Raw genomic sequence first — 20,564 nt, 5'->3', positions numbered from 1 at the left:
CATACGGTGGGTGTCTATCAAACATTTTTCAAATGTAGCGCTCTTTTTTTGACTAACAAATTAGCAAAATTCCTAACTGTAGGGCATGCAAAAGGGGAATGACTGCTCTGGCTGAAGCAGCGCAGGGAGAACCCCGAGGTAGTGGGTGCTGTTGGTGTCCTGCCCAGATCCTCTCTACTGGGGCCCTTGCACCCACCTCCCAGATGCCTAGGTTTGCAGATCATTCTTTCTTCCCAGAATTGCCCTCAGCTAATGGAAACTGTCTCCCCTGGGAGACTGTGCAATGTCTCCCCTCCCCTCCGCCGACCCCTGGGGTCAAAGACTGATCGATACAGAGTAAAGCAGTCCTGCCCGATTGCTTTAAGGCCGACACAACCCTGTGGGGCTGTCTGTGCCCCAGAGCCCCGCTGTGGATCGGGCCAAGACCACCTGAGACTACATTCTTGATCAGCCCCATCTCCTGTCCTTTCCTGCTTTCCTTCCTCCTTGTAGGTTTCTCCTGAGAGTACACCCTCCATAAATTACATGCTTCTGAACCTCATGCTTTTCTTTTAGAGATCTCAACTTAAGAAGGAGAAGGAAAAAAAAAAAAACACTCAGTACCTTCTGCAGCTACAGCAACTTTACATGTTGGAAATAGGCTTCCTGAAAGTTGGACCTATATGATTTGATGATTCTGACCACTGAGAATGAGGTCAAAGCTGTTGCTCTCCCCATGGGCCTCTGTCTACCCCACAGCTGCTGTCCAGAGCCTGGGAACCAAGGGCATGGGCTCTAAGAATGAGATTCAGGCTCTCTGTGCAGCTGTCCAACCAGGTTGTGGACAAACTTACAAGGGAAGGTCCAATTAAGAACCAGAAAGGGTCCTGCCATGAAGCTAGATGGCTTGGGATATTGCTCTTGGCTCCTGAAATACAAGCTTAAAATATCTCCCATCTTCAACCCCATGATTTATTACAAATTAGAGTATCAGGTTTTTTACTTCCTGTTGTCTGCCAAAGTCACCCTATAGGCAGTCTATAAATGGAACTTTGCCAAAATAATTCTAACCACAAGGACTAACAAACAAATCACCTATAAAGCCACTGCTTTCTCAGACAAGTTCATAAAATTCATGAAATTCTAGAGCCCTTGGGTTATCAGAACCAGATTGAAGTTACTCCTTCTGGAAAAGAGACCATTCAGTGATTAAGAATCTGCACATTTGAGACGCTTCAGTGGGTTGAGTTGTGGTCTGACATGAAGCCTCCTGATCGTACATCGTGTTCTCTCTTTTATTCATCTGAAGAACCATAAACCACATGCTCTAATTTTGTAAGTTGGATTTTGTTCCTTTTGCTCTTTTTTTTTCTCTCACGCAACATATTCATGGAACATTTATTTTGGTAATGTTACTGTATTTCCAGGCTATATACCTGAGGAGAAGAGATAGAGTCCAGTACAGCAATTAGAAAAAAAATCACTCCATAGAAATTGACAATAATGAAACCTTCTATTTTCGACTTTATCTTTTCAAATGTTAACTGGAAGGTCAGATCCATTGGGGATGATCACCAGCAAACTAATCAACACATGAAGGACCCAGTACAAATGGATTAATGAAAAAAATGGATACCAGAAACTTGAGCTTAATCAATTTGTCCTTTAAACAAGAATTAAGAAATATCAAACCTATCAGGAACTCAGCAACTGATTATGGAAAATGCAGCTAAGAACCAGAAAATGTAAGCAAAAAGTCTGATGAACCAATCACTAGGTAAAGTCACTAAGTAAAATCAAAACACTGAAACCCAAAAATCCTCTGTTTACTTCCCTGATAGCCCATTGAGTTCAGTTTCTGTTTCCTCTTAAGGAACATGAAATTCCAACTAGTGTGATGATTTATTTTCCAATACAAAAGCAAACGAAAAGAAGTATGTTAGAAGACTCAAAGTAGCCTGCAGAGAGAGGATGGTCTTTGTGTAGGAAGAGTATGAAAAATGTTAGAGTCAGACACAAGAAGCAGGAAGGCACAGCAGTATGGAGACATTAGTGCAAGAGGAAAACTCTCCTGCACGCGAAAAGTTCAATAACTAGTGTTTAAAATGGTGATCCTGAATAATTAGGAAAAGGAAATTACAAAAGCAATATAATTGCTTTGAAATTTACAAAGCATTTGCAGCTCTATTATACGCGAATGAAATTCCATGTGGCATATTTTGCTTTTGAAAGCACGGAGATGTGAACCTTGCAAGCAAAATTCTCAATAGGGAAATGCCTGGAACATAAAAGGACATGTTCTCTTTTATCTGGAAGGGTTGACCCTCCAGAATGACTCCTTTCCTGAGCATCCTTGCCTGAAAAGTTTTCTCTGTACTTTTTTACAATTGGAAAGATGGTGCAATCATTGTGCAAAGTCTTGGGAATGGTCACAGAAGTGGGTGGCAACGTGGGACAGAGTGGAGACAAGATCTTAGGAAGAGAAAAGTTTAAGGACTTATGAAGTCAGGATATTTGGAAGAGTCATCTGCAGTATATGAAAATCACCGATGTTTATAACAGGGGTAGGGTTGGAATGAGTGAGAGTGAGCCTGGAGAACGGAGAGACCTACTCGGGTTGGTAGGGGACTGCTGATTTTAGCAGTGGGTAGAAGAGATTGAGTGTGTGGATTTTAAAGCTATACGTTTTAGAGGAAGAGAGATCAGAGTCTGGAAGCAGTAGTGAGGCAGCCTCCTCAACTACCGAGCCTGATGAGGGAGAAAAGAGCCACCATTTGAGAGGCTGCAGGGGAATGGCTGGGAATCAGAGTCAGAAGTGAAGGACACATCAGAGACGTTGAGGAGAGAGAGGATTTACTGAAGAGTAAATTCCAGAGGGTAGAGTAGAGAGTACCGACCACTGGGGAGGGTGGCAGACAGAGTTGATGAGTAGATATGCAGACCTGTATGGAGATTAAACTGTGAGAAGGGAAGGGGGCTCTGCAGCCTTGTGCTCTTCTGGTGACTGACGTCCCAGGGAAAGAGGTGTCATGGGAATCTTTTCCAAGGTTTCCAAGTTACCTTGTTCTGATAAAACTGAGAGTGTTGGAGATGAAGAGAGGGAATGTGGGGGTCTTACCAGGGCACATAGTACTCTAGGACCTCTTTTCACTGCTCTCTCTCTCATGTCAGTTTGGAGGGCAAGGTAGCAGTGGCATTCCTGGGAGCCCAGGGTGTTCTGGATCCCTCCTCTTTATTCTTTCTCTTGTGCCTGACCTCAGTCCTTCATGCTGTGGTCACACTTGCTCCCAGACCTGAGGAAAACATGCTGACTGACACTTCAGCTATGGGGGCCATTAGGAACAGACAACAGGTGCAAGTTTCATTTTCAGATAAATGAAGCACCCTCTGAGGGCTGACAGACATCTTGTCTACTGTCCACTGCTTCCAAAAACCTCTCTATTCAGGCCCCCTGGGGGTCACTGAGGATGAGTTCTGGTTTTCTGGCTTGGCTGACTCCATGGATGATGCTCATCTCCGGATGAGAACACAAGAAGAAGAACACACAAGAATTGAGCTGGCATCTGAGTTGAGAATGATGAGTTTAGCTGAGGGTAGGTTGAATTTAAAATATATGGAGGGCATCAAGACAGGTTGCCCAAAAGGCAGTGGGATATATTGGTCTGGAGCTCAGAAGAGTGATGTCTGTGTTGGCTTCAGATTTGGGAGTTATCAGCTGGTGGATGACATAAAAAGAATAGGTAAGATGTCCCAGAAAGACCCAGAGAGATTATGAAGAGTGAGAAGGGCTGAGGGCTGAGAATAGAATGCTGGGGAAGACCAACCCTTGAATGATGGGTGGAGGAGAATGTGATAGCCAATAGGACTAGAGAGGAACTGTTACAGCAGTAGAAAGGGAATCAAAGGAGAAAATGAGATTTAAGGAGGGAGCAAAGAGGGAGCACCTCTCTAGATAAGGTGGAAATGTAAGCACTGGTATTTAACTTTCCTGATTCCAAATCCAGATCTAAGGGACCACTGGTATATAAACACAGAGAACTACAAAAAAAGGGATTTCACAAGATAAGAACACATAGGAAGCCTGCTAGAAAGAGTGAGGATGAGATAAGATTGAAGGAAGGTCCCAGGGCTGTCCTATAATAACTCATCCAGAGATATTATGAAGATTTAAATGAAAGGAATAATTTTCAGGCAAAATACAAGTTAACAAACCTGATTCATGTCAGTTTAGGAAAAGAGAATAGAATAAAAAATACACAAATGTTTTCAAATTTTATTTTAAAACAGGTGCCAGTTTTAGATATTGTCCCATTTTTTTTCAAACATTCAAAGTGGAGATCTGGGTTCTACAAACTGTTCACAGAACAAAAAACAAAAAGAAACAAACAAAAACATCCATGTATATCTTCCCAAATAGTTTTTTTAAACTTGGCATATCCTTAAAAATAATATCTGACCAAGGACACAAAATGACAGAGAACAATCTTTCTTATGTATATAGATGTAAAAATAATAAAGTACTGGCAATGAAAACCTAGCAGTTTATTAAAAGAAAATCCCCATGGTCAAGTGGGACCTTTTCCAGGAATGTAAGAAGAGTTTAATTTAGGCTATCTATTAATATAATCCATCACATAAAGAGGCCAAAGGACGAAAAAAAAAAAAAAAATCACATGATTACTATGATACTTGCCAAAAAGTCATTTGAAACAATTCCACATCCATTCCTGGTGGAAATTCTTAGTAAGCTAAGAACATTACCCAAATTTACATAAGAAACACTGTCTCAGTTTAATTGCAAACAGAGTGGGAAGTCTGGAATTTGTGTAGAAGGAGGACTTAAGAAATGATTTAGTTGGAAATGGATTTGTCTTAAAGTTAAATTTGCAAACTACCACCTGATGTTTCTCAGGCTGAATGTGTAAATTTTAAGTGGCTTGCAGAGTAACTTGAGATACAAGAGATCTAAAAGTACCCTTTAGTACCAACACTGTACAATATACACCTACACGCAATGTACACTTACAGCACAACTTAGGTAGCACTTAAAGTTAGGTACTAGCCCAATACCTCCACTGATACTTACTGTATTTTGGGATATCTACTGCAATAATATTCTGTTCCTACCTACCCCATTCCCCTAACCCCCAAAAAAGGTAATTATAGTTAGAGAGGCAAAGTTATTTTTGTAGATACTATGATAATCTAATAATAATAGCTAACATTGACTATGTGCCATGCACTGTGTTAGGCACTTAGGATACACTCATTAACCTAACCCTAATGACAGTGCTGCAAAAGACCATTAGTATGCTCATTTTACAGAAAGAACAGTGAGGCTCAGGAAAGTGAAGGACAGGGAAGCTCATTAAGTGGCATCCCAAAGCCGTACATTGGGATTTGAACACAGCTGCTTCTGACTCCAGAGCCCACAATGAATCAGTAAGCAACACTGTACTTCTTTATTAATGAATAAGAAATGGAATCTAAAAGACCTTAGATTACAAAATTAATAGAAAACTAGTATAAAATATCCAGGAAATAGCTAAAAGAGGATTGGGCAAAAGTATTTGAAGAAAATTACTAAGCGTTTATGAGTGGCATAAAAGACATTTCAATAACTAAAGATATATACTATGTTCCTGGATGAGAAATCCCACTATATGTAAAGATTTTGCTGAAACGATCTTAAAAGTTTCATGCAATTCTTCTCAAAATATTATATTTATAACTTGATGGAAAATCAAAACAGTGAGTGCAGTTAAATAAATAAATTCCCAGGAAGGTACCTGTATTATCAATTATCAGTCTATTATAAAGCTACAGTAATTAAAACATTATAATTGTAATGTCAAAGTAGAGTGTAGTAATAAATGCAAAATCATTAGAATATAACAGATGACTGTAAAAGACAACCTAGTACATATTACCATTTATTACATAATAGATCCAACATTTCAAATCAGTGTAAAAATGAATTGTTCAACAAGTGGTTTTTTCATTCAGAAAAAATTAAAGTTCTTCGTTACCACATAACAACATAAATTCCGGATGGATTAAAGTGATAAAAGTAAAAAGTATATAATAAGGAGCTAGAGAAACACACAGATTAATATTTATTTGCTCCCAGGCTGGGGAAGACCTTTCTAAATATAAATGGGAAAAAGAAGCCATAGCTAAATAAATTTGAGACATTTAACAACATAAAAAAATAATCTTCCATGTTGAAAATGTAATAAAATTGAAAAAAAAGTTTCAATCTGGGAAAACATTAGCAGCATATATGAAAGATTGTGGTTTTAATATTTATAAAGAATTTTAAAAAAATCAATAGGAAATAAATGCTCTATTAAAATAGATGAATATATAATTCACAAAGGAAAAAAAATTTTAATATAAAAATAACACTTTCTAGTGAATAAATGTAACTAAAACAATAAAAAATTTCAATACACCTTTGCCCTTCAAATTTGCTGATAAAAGGCTATAAATCTAAAAATAACAAAAATAACTAACAAAAAAGAAAACAACTCAAAAACAGGCAAAGGCCTTGAATGGACATTTCTCCAAAGAAGATATACAAATGACCAATAAGCACATGAAATGATGCTCAACAACACTAATCAGTAGGGAAATGCAAGCAAAAGCCACAATGAGATAGCATCTCACACCCACTAGGATAAAAAAAAAACCCCAGAAAATAACTAGTGTTGGTGAGGATGTAGAGAAATTGGAATCCTGTTCATTCCTGGTGGGAATCTAAAATGGTACAGCCATTGTGAAAAACAGTATGGTGAATCCTCAAAAAATTAAAGATAGAATTACCATATAATCCAGCAACCTCACTTCTGGCTATATGCCTAAAGGAAATGAAAGCAGGGACTTGAACAGATATTTGTACACCCAAGGTCATAGCAGCATTATTCACAATAGTCCATTGATGGATGAATCGATAAAGAAATGTGGTATGTACATACAATGGAATATTATTCAGACTTCAAAAAAGTAGGAAATTCTGACTTATACCACAACATGGATGGACCTGGAAGATTTATGTTAAGTGAGATAAGCCACTTACAAAGGGACAAACATTAAATGATTCATCATATATGAGGTACCTAGAGTTAGTCAAATTCATAGAATCAGAAAGTAGAATAGTAGTGGTTGCCAGGAGCTGGAAAAAGTAGGAGATGGGGAATAACTGTTTAATGGGTACAGAACTTCAGTTTGGGAAGGTGAAAAAGTTCTAAAGATGGTGACGGTTATACAACAATATGAATGTATCTAATGCCACAGAAAACTACATTTAAAATGTAACCATTTAAAAATTAGTAAGAAGGTAAATTTTATGTTATGTGTATTTTAACTCAAAAAAAATCCTAGGGAGATTGAATTTTACTGCCTACATATAGTGGAGATCTGAAAAGAAAGAATGAACAAGAAAGAAATTTCTCACCAATTCAGGTTGATGAGAAAGAAAATCTTAGTATAGACATAAGGTGGACAATAAACAAACAAATATCTCCTTGGGAATTCATAATCACAGATCTGCCTTCACATAGATTTGGGGCTTAAATTTATACAACACAACTTGGTCTGAGAATCCCCAAACTGAAAAAAAGTAACAAAGAATTAGGTTCTCAGGTAATGATACCTTGGGGCACTTGGTGGAAGCAATCTCTGTACAGTGGACTCTATTACTGGAAGAACTAATAGTATGAGGATGTCCATTCTCTCCAAATGGATTTGTAGATTTAATGCAACCCCAGTCAAATTCCTAGCAGGTGTTTTTGTGGAAACTGATTAGCTGATTCTAAAATGCATAATGGAAATGTCAAGGGCCCAAAATAACCAAAACAGTTTTGAAAAAGCAAGGCAAAGCCAGAAGTCTTACTCTGCCAGATATCAAAACTTTTTAATAAAGCCATTATATTTAAGACAGTGCTGTGCTGGTACAAGGACAGACAAATAGACCAATGGGGCAGAGCAGCAACCTCCACATAAATCAAAAATATAGCCATCCAATTTATGGCAAAGGTGGCAGTGCAGTGCCGTAATGAATCCTGACCCCTACCTCACACCCACAGCAATTTCAAATGGATTATAGACTTATGTGTGAAAGGCTAAGCAATAACTTTTCTAAGAAATACTAGGAGATATTCTAGGAGAATACTTTCATGCCTTTGGGGCAGGCAAAGATTTCATAAGGAGAACACAAAAAGCACTAACAACCATAAGTGAGAAAATTAATAATTTGACTACATTCAATAAGAATTTCTGTTAAGAAAAGAAAAGCTACAGGATAGAAGAAGATATCTGCAACACATTTATCTTTAAAAGTACTTGGATCTAGAATATGTAAAGAATTCATATAAATTTTAAAAAATGACATATAAGCTAATAGGAAAATAGACAAAAGATTTGAATAACTACTTCACAAGAAGACATTCAAATGCCCCAAAGCATAAAAACTGCTTAATTCGGGACTTCCCTGGCAGTCCAGTGGTTAAGACTCTGCCCTCCCAATGCAGGGGAGAAGGGTTTGATCCCTGGTCAGGGAACTAAGATCCCGCATGAGGCGTGGCCAAAAACAAAACAAAACAAAACAAAAAAACTGCTTAATTCATTAGTCATTGGGGACATACAAGTTAAAACCACGGCACAATACCACTAATCACCTATGAGAATGGCTGAACTGAGAAATATAGACAATACCAAATGTTGGTGGGATGAGAATCAGATGGAACTCTTATACATTGTTGGTGGGATTACGAATTGGTACAGATGCTTTGGAAAGTTGACAATATCTACTAACACTGAACTTATATATACCCTACAGCCCAGCAATGTTGCTCCTAGGTATACACCCAACAGAGGTGCCACAAGGAACATGTATAAGGATGGTCAAAGTGGTATAACTTCTAGCAGCCAAAACCAAGAAACAATCCAAATGTCCACCATCAATAGAGTGGTTAAATAGTGGTCTATTCACACAGTGGAATTCTATATAGCAATGAAAACGAAAACTATTGCTACATGCAATGGTATAAATGAATCTCACAACATAATGCTAAGTGAAAGAAGCCAAGCATAAAAGAGTACACACTGTATGATTCCATTTATATAAAGGAAGGTTAATTTATGTTGTTAGAAGTCAAAATATTATTTACCTTTGGGAAGGCAGTGACAGAAAAGGGTATGAGGGAGATTCTGGGGTGCTGATAACATTCTATTTCTTGATTTTTGTTTTGGTTACATACTGATCAATAATTTATTTTTTGAAAATTCATTGATCTGTAATCTTGTGTGCACTTTTTGGTATGATGTTATACTTCAAAGTTTACAAGAAAAAAAGCTATGATAGGGCTTCCCTGGTGGCGCAGTGGTTAAGAATCTGCCTGCCAATGCAGGGGACGTGGGTTCAAGCCTTGGTCTGGGAAGATCCCACATGCCGCGGAGCAACTAAGCCCATGCACCACAACTACTGAGCCTGCGCTCTAGAGCCCACGAGCCACAACTACTGAAGCCCGCGTGCCTAGAGCCCATGCTCCACAATAAGAGAAGCCACCACAATGAGAAGTCCGTGCACTGCAATGAAGAGTAGCCCCCTACTCGCCACAACTAGAGAAGGCCCGCGTGCAGCAACCAAGACCCAATACAGCCAATAAATAAAAATAAAATAAATAATAAAAATAAAAATTCTAAAAAAAAAAAAGCTATGATAGATCTTTCTAGAGAGCGCTGTGTCAGTGAGAATAAAAGACCTTCAAAGTGTTTATATCCAGACCTAGCAATTTTACTCCAGAAAAATATTCAAATGTTGATGTATCAGGAAGCCCGTTTAAATATTGATTTTTTTTTAAAGCTTGAAAGCTGAGAAAGAATCTAAATGTGCCATCAGAAGAGACTGACGAAATAGATATGGTACAACAATGACATATACCATCTTTAATACTTATCTAAGAATACAAGAAAACTGTTTATGTACAACATTAGGTAGAAGAAAAAACACAATGTGCATTTATGTATACATTATTTCAATTTTGTTTCAAGCGTGTGTGTGTATGTGTGTGTGTGTGTGTGTGTGTGTAAAAGAAAACCTGAAAGAAATACAGCAAAAAAACCTAACAAGGGCTTCCCTGGTGGTGCAGTGGTTGAGAATCTGCCTGCTAATGCAGGGGACACGGGTTCACGCCCTGGTCTGGGAGGATCCCACATGCCGCGGAGCAACTAGGCCCGTGAGCCACAACTACTGAGCCTGCGCGTCTGGAGCCTGTGCTCCACAACAAGAGAGGCCACGATAGTGAGAGGCCCGCGCACCACGATGAAGAGTGGCCCCCGCTTGCCGCAACTAGAGAAAGCCCTAGCACAGAAACGAAGACCCAACATAGCAATCAATCAATCAATCAATAAATAAATCTTTAAAAAAAAAAAAAAAGACCTACGGTAATTATCATTACACCACTTACTTATAGAAAGAAGAAAGCCAACAATAACCTGATTTAATCTAACCAAGGCAAAAGCAGGATGTATATAAAGCAAGGGAAAGAGAGAGGAGAAGGAAAAAAAAAAACAAACCTAACAATACTTATGTCTAGGTCATTTTGTGATAAATGAATTTTTATATATTCTGTGCTTTCCAGTTTTCTACATTTAGTGCTTATGAAAATAACTTAATAAGGACATAGTCAACCTTATAAATCCAGCTGTATCTGAGCAATGCTTAGATTCTTTGGCAATGTGGAGGAAACAGCAGGTTACTTTTGCCAGAACCATTTCTTTGGATTGAAGTATAAATGGGAAGTGAAGAAGAAGAGAAAGTAAATACAAATGATTCCAAGTATCTTGGCTGGAAGGGAAAATATCTTGCTTTCTTTGACATTCTGTAATTCTTTTAGTCTAGACCAGTGTTTCTCAAACTTGGCTGTACAATGAAATCACTAAGGAAGCTTTATAAAAATGCTGATTGCTGGGACCTTCACTCACAGATTTCAATTTAATAGGTCTAGCCTATGGTCTGCACTCGCCAGGGGATTTGAATGCAAGGCCAAGGTTCCATTTCCTTTCTTCTCCCCTGAGTAGAAGTTAAATTCCTTATCAACAATAGCTTCATATATATGTAATGGGTGAGCTGGCCACAAAGTAGGCAGTCAATAAATAGTTGCTGATTGATGGACACAGAAACCTTTCCGGGAGATGCAGGGCACATCTTCATGGTTAGGAATTGCTTCTCGATAGCTCAGAAGGTGGTCCAGATTCAGAGAGAACCATCCATGAATGAGGGGACACCTTGGTCCATGGCTCCATTGGTGCCCTAGGTGGCTTATATCAACCTTTCAAAATCAAAGTCACATGCTGGTGAGTCTATGGCTAATCTTCTTGGGGATGCAACATAGCTAAGATGAAATCTCACTGCAGTCAACAGTATAACTGAAAGTGCAAAGGGAGGAAAACTCAGTTATACTATTGGAACGTCATATTTGATTATTGAAATTCTTCCAATGATGACATTTGTGATTGGTCAGTGATGGAATCATCTAATTTGAAGCAGGAAGGGAAAGTAAACAACGCTTTATGCTTACAACATATGCTTTCAACATACTGGGTGTTTCACCTATTCTCAGGCTTTACAAAAAGCCACGCCAATTGGGGATTAGCACCCCCATTCTAGATTTTAGGAAGCCGAGGCTCAGAGAGGTTAGGCAGCTTGCCCATGGACACAAAGATGGCAACTGATAAGAAGAGATTTGACCTCTTGTTTATTTGACCTCAAAACCTATAATCCCTTCATATCATCAAAATGTGACTTTGTGTCATATAAGTGATGGCAAAGGGCATCCATACAAAACTTCATGTGACACCTTAGTAAGATTTCTATGTTGTCAATAAGTTAGTAGGAGAAAAGACATTCATTGCAATAAGGGATGCTGAAACATGAAATTTTTCTTAGTATTCAATGGTCTCTGTCAAGCACTTAGAAAATAAATTAGATTGTGGTCTTTCTGGGATAGTTAGTGGAAAGATACAGGGGTGAGGTTCATTAGTGGCTTTCAAACTCTTTCAACTTGACTAATTTTATGAAAAACAAAACTACATAAACTAGATTATGACTTGTGCTTACTGGAATTTACTCTGAGGAAATTGTGCTGGGGTATCCAAGGTCCAAGATGGGGTTCTTAGACTATTGGCAGTAACTACCTGTGTGATCTTAGGCAAGTCACTACCTCTCTCTGGGCCTCGATTTACTCGACAGAGAAAAAAAAAGGGAGGGGATATTATAACCTTTGAAGGCTATAAACACTTCATTGAGCTGGTATAAACTATGGATCCTTTCCCCAGACAATGCACATATACATGTACACAAGCAATTTTGAAAGTTCTGGTTGTTCACAGATATTCCAAAGACAATTTGTGGACCTCCAAAGAATATACTGACCCTTGATTTAAAACACCTGGAGTATGTGAAAATGGGATTGTAGTCATGTTTACAAAAAGAGCCCTTATTCTTTAGAGATGCATCTGGAAATATTTACGAATGAAATGCTTTGATGTCTGGAACTTGCTTTAAAATGATCCAGTGTGCATGGGGAGGGGTGGGGGTAGTACTGGGAGTAACAGATGAAACAAGGTCGTCCATGAATTGATAATTGGTGAAGCCAGGTGATTAGGTACATGATGGTTCTTTATAGTATTTTCTCTACTTTTCTGTGTTGAAATTTTCCATAATAAAATAAATTTACACAATAAAAATTATCCATAATTTTACAAATACCCAGAATAGATCATCTCCAGTGTCTCCAATTCTAATATTCCATGATTTAGCATTCCAAAGAATCTGCAGAAATGGACTTCCAGAAACATTTTACATGCTCAGGGCATTGAATCATTATCATTCTTCTCTAATGGACCCTCTAGACCAAAGGGTTTGCTGTGGCCCGGTTTTCCAGATGGTTCTGTGATATTCCATTTAATCACTTCCGTAAATATACTTTTAGGGAAAGAGTAGCAAAATCAAATGCAAAGAAGCTGTATAAGAACTGGGCTTTAATCATTTCACATGATAATGTGGCTCAATTTATTTTCAAAGATTTCTTAAGATGAGAAGACCAAAATACGGTTGCAAATGGCTTTTAGTGGCATATAAAATACTTGGTTAGGATGTTAGGTGAAACAGTACAGGATGTAAAACAGTACACAGGCATGAGAGACGGCTGCAGGTGGTTGACAACTTGTCCTCCAGAGCCATGCTGTCTGGGTCCCTGTCCTTGCTGTGTCACTCAACTAACTATACAATCATGGGGAAGTCACCTAACCTTTCTGAGTTTCCACTTCCCTATCCATAAAACAGAAATAATAGCACAATCTCCCTCACAGGGTTATCATGAAGGGTCAAGTTGTGCCTGACAGACCAGGCACTCAGTAGATGCTCACTATTGTTCTCTCAACTGTGTAAATATAAAAATCAATGAAAAAAGGCAAATATATAATCAAGATATCAGTAGTTGTCTCTGGACTGTGACCAGTGGGGAATTTTTAAAATTTTTTCAGGACTTTTCAAATTTCCACAGAGTATTTGTTACTCTTATCATGAGAGAAAAAAGTTATTTTAAAAATGTGCAGTGAAACCTAACAATCAAAACAAATGAACATATATAACCAAACAGAAACAGACTCACAGATACAGAGAATAAACTAGTGATTGCCAGAGGGGAGGGAGGTGGGGGGAATGAGTGAATGAGGTGAAGGGGATTAAGAGGTACAAACTACTAGGTATAAAATAAGTAAGTCACAGGGATGCAATGTACTGCACAGGGAATGTAGTTAATATTATAATAACTTTGCATGATGACTAATCTATAAAGACACTGAATCGCTAGGTTGTACACCTGAAACTAATACAATACTGTAAGTCAACTAGGCTTTAACAAAATAAAAGAAAAAACTAATTTTAAAAGTCTTTCTTGAGAAAGTTTACTGTCCAGAGGGGCTGGACCATTCTGTCTCACACGGTATTTTGACAAACAAACCACTTCAGAGGAGAGTAAGATGGGATGACTACGTGTCCACATTCTCCTACCAGACGCTCATCCTCAGGGTGGAGGATCCTTGTTAACGCCAATAAGCTTTCAAATGTGGCACTGCCGGTGCAGAATAAATAAAGCCTGCCTCTACTCCTGTTTCATGCCATCCTCGTGTTCCCTTACCATACCCCCTCCACATCAGCAGTTTAGTCTTTTTGAGAAGCACGGGCCTCTCAGAGAGTATCAAAAACACTATGCCCCCCCCAAAATTTCACCTTCAGGCACACCATTTGCATTCAATTTCTTGGGGTTCATGGGCCCCCCACAGTCCATCTCCACTGATTAAGAACACCTAAGCCATGACAGCAAATTTAGGAATGTATAAATACACTTTGAGAAAAACTGACGTGTGCAGATCCGAAACCATAAACCAGATAAGTTGGTGGATAATGATGGGTATTACATACGTAGGTTTTGCTTTGCCAAAGAATTTACATTAGGATATCTATAAATAGCAAGCCCATACAGTGTGTTTGAACTGTGCTGCTGTATAAGCAAATCGTAAGCGCTTTCCAGAACATACCTACTGCAGAGCAACAGGCCCAATTCAAAAAGTTGAATACTAGTTGCACTCTTGAGTTTAGCTGCGTTCATTTACAGTATTCTAGACCACCTCTGAAGTGGCCACTACCCCATATCACTTAGGTGAATGAAGGTCAATGATGCACAATGATGAGACAGCCAGAAACTTCTGGTCGGAGGGGTAACGGTCCATGTGTATAGGTTGTGAGATGGATTTGGAGTGAATCATCTATGGTGAGATGGATCCCATCTCCTTATCTCAGGAAGGAAAAGAGTAAACATGGATCGAGTCCTTACACTGTACTGGGATGTATAGTCCTTACACTGTACTTACTATGCCTCACAATGATTCTGGAAGGTGGGGTTTTGCTCCCATTTCCAACTGCGTTTTAGAAAAGTTGACACACATATTTCAGGTCAGAAATTTATCAAAAAAATAAAATAAAGACAATGCAAAGCCCTGCGCCTCGGATTAGCATCTCTGATGGTTAACTTTTGAAGGCTGGGGTACACACAGTGGGCAGCATCACTTAAACTGAGAGCCACTCAGCTGTGCTTTTGATCCTGCTGATTTGTCAATGGCTTCCAGGGATGTGTGTGAAGGGAGATAAGGATGGGACTCTTCTTTGCCCCATCTGACCTGCCCTCCAGACTGGCATCCTCCTTTCCTTCATTCCTACACAGGAACTGCCCCACATTCCAAAGACATCCAGGGAACGCAAAAGGAGATCTGGATAAAGAGCCAGGAGCCCTGCCCTTAAAAAATCCATATAACTACAAACTCCATCTTATGGTTTTCACTCCCGGCTGAGATGCCATTTGGCATCGCACAGCTAGCAGCTGCATTTTACTTTATCCTCTTCCAAGATTTCCAAACATGTGCCTGGCACCCACGAGAGTTTCAGAGGAAGTGTACCACTGACAGAAGTGCTGCGGGGTTGGTTTTGTGTATGTCAGTGTAACTCTCATGAAAGCAAGTGTAAGTCCAAGGATTAACTTCCACAAGAGGAACATCAACTTTCCTGAGAACGCGTCACTTCCCTAGTTTTTCTGAAATGAGCTGTATCTGAGGTTAGGGATGAGCCCTGTTAAGTAAAGGGTCTCAGACCTTTGGGATACAGGCAAACCTCTGCTGGTCTGCAAGTGCCCCAGCTTTTCTGGAGGAGTATCCCTGGGCTGTTTGTCCCTCAGCCTTCAGAAGCCACCTAATACCTACACGCGCTTTGGGTACATGCAGGTTCAAAGCACAGAACCACACCACCACCACCCAAGAAAGCTATCTGAACCCGGAGTCAACTGAATTGCGGGTGCTCGCAGGGTGGAAGCCCTGCGCAAAGCCCCCGGGCTGTGTGGGCAAGAAAGCTGGGTCTCCAGGGATGTGGTCCAGCATCGCTAGCAGCGAGTCCTGCCGTACATTCAAGTCTCAAGGGAGGTACAGTCCTTGAGAAGCACTGGGGACGCGTCTCAGACTCTGGCGCCAGCGCCAGTAGGGAGGAAACAAAGGTGGACAGAGGAGAGGAGGAGAGTGAGTTTGTATCCTCTTGGGGCAAGCGTGCGCGGTACCTTGGATTCCTGGCTGCCGGTGGATGCAGGAGAGGGCGGTTGTTCGGCGTTCGTCGTCTCCTTGGGCAGCCCGTCCACGCCGTCCTCGCGGGCGCCGCTCGGGGGGATCATCTTGGCGGCGCGGGAAAGGTGTTGGGCTCCCGGAGGAAGAGCGAGGCTAGCCTCCCTGCGGCGCACCCTCCCCGCCGCGGGCCGGCTTGCTCAGCTCCGGAGGCCGGGGACTCCCATCCTCGCCGAGGCGCCGACGCGTCCTCCTCCGGCCTCGCCCCCGCCCCGGCCCTGCCCACCTCCCCGGCACCCCCGCGGGCAGGGGGAAAGCGCGCCGCCCCACCGCGCCCGCGGCCACCTCGCGGGGGACCGCACAGTCGTGACTGGGCTCGGGCTGGCCCGCCCCCCGGAGAAGAGGGGCGGGAGGTGGCTCCGGGGCGGGGCTGCGCGGGCCCCCGCGGGGAGCAGCGGGGCAGAAGTGGGCAGCGCCCTCGGGAGGCCCTCCGGAGAGGCTGGGCGCGCACAGCACGGTCGGGGAGATGCTTTAGGAAGTAGACGGAAAATTCAGACCAAACGCCCGAATGAATGATCCAGCCGGAGACCACCTGCAGCAACTCCCTCCTGCACCCTGAGAAACATCGACTCTCAGAGAGCCGGTGACTTAGCCAAGTTATTTATAGGGTTCAGTGACGGAGGAAGCAGAGCTGGAGTTCCCTGGCCTGAGGGCGCTCCTCTTTCCTCGGTTCAGTTTTGGACTAAAGCAGGGGGATACTGCAAAATGTGGATGTGTCCTAGTTTTGTTGTGCATTTATGTGCTAAGCCGTCACACTTTTTACCGTATTTAATACTCAGAGCCTTATTAGGCTAAGTATTATCAGTCGCATTTATAGATGAGAAAACTGGGAGGCTCAGTAGTTTGCTCCAAGTCGCTAAACTGTCAATGGTGGAGCTGGGATCTGAACCCATTTTGGCGTCAAAATCCATGCTTTTTGGACTGTGGAGCCTTAAATCTAGGCCAAATCTTCATAGCTGAGGAGCAAATGGGTGTTGCAGTATAGCAAGGATGTCAGGGCTGTTTACAGAGGGGCAAACCAGTACCTACGCCTTAGTAGATCTTTCGGAAACAGAGAGATGGCCCCATGGGATAAAGGGGCAGAAGAATCCAGTATCTTTTGAAGGAAACCTTCAGTGTGCAGGGAAAGGAAATACATCTGGATTTTTTAAAAATAAATTTATTTATTTTATTTATTTATTTTTGGTTGCATTGGGTCTTCGTTGCTGTGCATGGGCTTTCTCTAGTTGTGGCGAGAGGGGGCTTCTCTTGCTGCAAAGCACGGGCTCTAGGCGCACAGGCTTCCGTAGTTGTGGCACGCGGGCTCAGCTGTTGTGGCTTGCAGGCTCTAGAGCGCAGGCTCAGTAGTTGTGGTGCACAGGCTTAGTTGCTTCGTGGCATGTGGGATCTTCCCGGACCAGGGATCGAACCCATGTCCCCTGCACTGGCAGGTGGATTCTTAACCACCGGGCCACCAGGGAAGTCCTACATCTGGATATTTAAAAGGCTTCCCCCCACCAAATACAAAACTCCTTAATTTTCCAACAGGAAACTACAAACTTATGTTCAGATTTTATTTAATAGATATAAATGTTTGCAAGACCAGCTTCACGGTGTTAGCAAATGCAAGTGCTTGTGCCCAATGCACAGTAAAGCCAAACAAACTGAAAAATCGGAGTTTGGAGCAGAGGAAGGTTTATTGAAGGGCCATGCAAGGAAACAGGTGGTTCCTGCCCCCAAACCCCCAAACTCCTCGAAGGGTTTCAGCAAAGCACTTTTAAAGGCAAGATGAAGGAAGGACGTGGTTAGTTGTTGCGAACTTTTTGGTGTAAGAATTCTTTGTTCTTCCAGTTATCCACATAGGTCAGGATGTTCTTGTAAACCTCTAACAAGGCAACTGTTATTCTCTGTTTTGCAACTTTTTATCGCTATATGGAAGGACTCTTAAAGGTCAGAGAATAGGCTATGCTGTATATTTCAGGCTATAGACAACATTCTTTTACAAAAGGTGCAGAGCCAGCATGACTAAGTGCAGACAACAGAACACAAACGTTGAAGTGAAAAGGAACAGATGTAATATGGAATCAGATTTTCCTTCCCTATTACAATGGGTATGCAGCCTCTGCAGTCACACAGGGCCCTGCACTTGGGTTAATGCTCTTCTGTCACCGTCTTGAAATTCTTGATACTTTTTGAGCAAGAGGCTCTGCATTTGCATTTTGCACTGTACCCTGTGAATTATGTATTTGGTTCTGCATGTTTGCCCTAGCTCATGTCCTTTGGAAAAAACAAACCTATTACTCTTTCCGTCCTGGACATCAGTTGAAAGCTTCTGTTCTAAGTGACAGCCTCTTACTTGGCCCTTGACTCTGAGTGCTCTAAATACCCCCGTGACCCTTAGCCTCTCATATGACCAGGCCATACTGGCTAACCGGATGACTACAGCTTTTTCCTCCTCAAAACACAATTCTTGTTTGCTCAATCGAGATGAAATTGTAACAGCCAAAGTCACAACAGTAACAGCACACAATGGCAGGAGCAGCAGAATCAACTTTTTTTAAAAAAATTAATTAATTAATTAATTTATTTATTTTTGGCTGTGTTGGGTCTTTGTTTCTGTGGGAGGGCTTTCTCTAGTTGTGGCAAGTGGGGGGCCACTCTTCATTGCGGTGCGCGGGCCTCTCACTGTCGTGGCCTCTCTTGTTGCGGAGCACAGGCTCCAGACGCGCAGGCTCAGTAATTGTGGCTCACGGGCCCAGCCGCTCCGCGGCATGCGGGATCCTCCCAGACCAGGGCCCGAACCCGCATCCCCTGCATTGGCAGGCAGATTCTCAACCACTGCGCCACCAGGGAAGCCCCATCTTTTTTTTTTTTTTTAATAAATTTTATTTGATTTATTTATTTTTATTTGTGGCTGCATTGGGTCTTCATTGCTGCGCGCGGGCTTTCTCTAGTTGTGGCGAGCGGGGGCTACTCTTCGTTGCGGTGCATGGCTTCTCACTGAGGTGCCTTCTCTTTGTTGTGCAGCACGGGTTCTAGGTGCGTGGGCTTCAGTAGTTGTGGCACTCAGGCTCCGTAGTTGTGGCTTGAGGACTCTAGAGCGCAGGCTCAGTAGTTGTGGCACTCGGGCTTAGTTGCTCCATGGCATGTGGGATCTTCCCGGAGCAGGGCTCGAACCCGTGTCCCCTGCATTGACAGGTGGATTCTTAACCACGGCACCACCAGGTAAGTCCCAGAATCAACACATCTTTATCAAGCATGTATTTTGTACCAGACATTGTGCTAGAAACTAATGATACTGCAGAGAGAAAACAGAGATTTAAGACTGTTCTCCTGGAGTTATGTGGCAGCCTGGATGGGAGGGGAGTCTGGGGGAGGATGGATACATGTATATGTACAGCTGAGGTGCTTTGCTGTGCACCTGAAACTATAACATTGTTAATCGGCTATACTCCAATATAAAATAAAAAGTTAAAAAAAGAAAAAGACTGTTCTCCTGGAACTTTGAAACTGGTGAAAGATACAGATTAATTAAATCACACACACATTCACACACACGTGCACACACACACACATAATTTTCATGAACTGTGAGAAGGAACAGTACAGGACTCTAATGAGTGTGTACAGATGCAGGGTCTGAACTAGTGTGGGACCAGAGTGGGGTTTCCTGAGAAAGTAAAGCCCCCAGGGTCCATGAAAAATTACAGTCTTGGTGGGCAAGCACATTGTGGCTTATAACAAGACATATTTCATCTTTGGTTTTTTTATGAATTGAAGAGCAGCTGTAAGATGTCATCTTTCATTTTAGTAAATGCTTAGCTTTGATTAACGCTAGTCATTCTCCAATAACGTAAGTTTAAACATGGTGCCCTTGAGGGAAATGTTAAAGGAGCTAGTACATCCTTCCTCCTCACTGCACCCCCATCCTAGTAACATAAATCCTTGGTCTGATAAATAATAGCTACCTTTCCTAGGAAATTGTGGAATTACCTGTAGCTGCCAAAACTAATCAAGCCTTTCCTCGTGTGTTGCTTTCACATAAATCCCTTTCCATCTCATGTTTTGTTATTTAGCTAACTTCTTTTGTTCTTCAAAACACATCTCCAAACATTTAGTACTCTTGAAGTCTCCTTCCTTGACTCCTTTAGTCTGATTTAGGTTTCCAAACCAATGCCGTGTTCTCATGCCATCCTTCCCTGAGTAATAAATGACAAAGTGGCCTGTCCTCCTATGGGCTCTGAGCTCCACTAGGGCAGGACCATGCCATGCTCATCTTGTTTCCTCTGCCTCTAGCTGATGATGAAAGGAGACTGCTTTTGTAGCCTCTGAGTTCTGACATGCCCTAGGCATTAGTTACTCCATGTGCCCTGCATACT

The 20,564-nt window shown here is 41.5% G+C and overlaps 1 protein-coding gene across 3 annotated transcripts in view; it reads right to left on the bottom strand.

Moving 5' to 3' along the window:
• STAC (SH3 and cysteine rich domain) overlaps positions 1-16,418 on the bottom strand; it is a 100,711-nt gene extending 84,293 nt beyond the window's left edge. For all 3 annotated transcript variants that reach the window (XM_059939152.1, XM_059939154.1, XM_059939153.1), the window contains exon 1: positions 16,146-16,418. In XM_059939152.1, coding sequence (XP_059795135.1) covers positions 16,146-16,256 — 111 coding nt within the window. In that variant the 5' untranslated portion in view covers positions 16,257-16,418. The remainder of the gene's footprint in view (positions 1-16,145) is intronic.
• Between the last annotated feature and the right edge of the window lie 4,146 nt (positions 16,419-20,564).

Source organism: Balaenoptera ricei, chromosome 11 (genome assembly GCF_028023285.1).
Source record: "Balaenoptera ricei isolate mBalRic1 chromosome 11, mBalRic1.hap2, whole genome shotgun sequence".
Classification (NCBI taxonomy): domain Eukaryota; kingdom Metazoa; phylum Chordata; class Mammalia; order Artiodactyla; family Balaenopteridae; genus Balaenoptera; species Balaenoptera ricei.
The sequence above is the reverse complement of the archived record's forward strand: the minus strand, read 5'-3'. Positions and strand labels throughout refer to the sequence as shown.